The following is a 637-nucleotide window of genomic DNA, read 5'->3' on the forward strand; positions in this document are numbered from 1 at the left end:
GCCCGGGGTGTGGGGCGATCTGTGTGTGCGGGGGGGGGGCGGGGGGGGCGGCGTGTGCGATACTGTGTGTCGGGGGGCGCCTCTGGTAATCGCGCCTGTGTGCTTCCCTCTCTCCCGCCCCGTGCCGCCCGCAGCTCCGTGCCCGGGACCCTGCCAGCAGAGGAGACAGGTATATGCTGGTCACTTTCGAAGAGCCGCCCTATGCTATCAAGGTAACAGCCCGCGCCCTCCCCCTTCTTCCCTCCCTGCCCTGTTCCTGCTTGGCTCCCCTCCCCGCCCCCCATCACCCTCATTATGCTCCCCTCCCCCACCCCGCTCCCGCCCCCAGGTCCCTTCCCAGCGGCCTCGCACCCCTCCCCCGATCGGGAGCGTCTGGCTGGCGGTAGTTACCGGCCGAGCTGTCCCCACCCGGGTTCAGCCCGGCCAGGCAGCGGTGGCGGCGGCAGTCGCGACGGCGCTGCGATCAACATGGCCGACATTTCCCCTCCGCGGCGTGAGCGGCTGCAATGAACTGTGGGGGATATTTATTCAAGTTAGCCCAAGTGACAGCCGGGCCCAGCCGCGCAGGGCCGGGGTTTGCATTAAAGGGGAATCAGCCCCGCCAGCCGGAGAGCCGGGCGGGGGGGGGGGGGGGGGG

The 637-nt window shown here is 70.3% G+C and overlaps 1 protein-coding gene across 5 annotated transcripts in view; it reads left to right on the forward strand.

The window, feature by feature from the left end:
* The window catches only part of Ints6 (integrator complex subunit 6), a 105,932-nt gene that overhangs the window by 791 nt on the left and 104,504 nt on the right, over window positions 1-637 (forward strand). For all 5 annotated transcript variants that reach the window (XM_029559571.1, XM_029559570.1, XM_029559569.1 and 2 more), the window contains exon 2: window positions 135-212. In XM_029559571.1, coding sequence (XP_029415431.1) covers window positions 135-212 — 78 coding nt within the window. The remainder of the gene's footprint in view (window positions 1-134; window positions 213-637) is intronic.

The sequence above is a fragment of the Nannospalax galili genome, unplaced genomic scaffold, assembly GCF_000622305.1.
Source record: "Nannospalax galili isolate Female #2095 unplaced genomic scaffold, S.galili_v1.0 scaffold488, whole genome shotgun sequence".
NCBI classification, from domain to species: Eukaryota; Metazoa; Chordata; class Mammalia; order Rodentia; family Spalacidae; genus Nannospalax; species Nannospalax galili.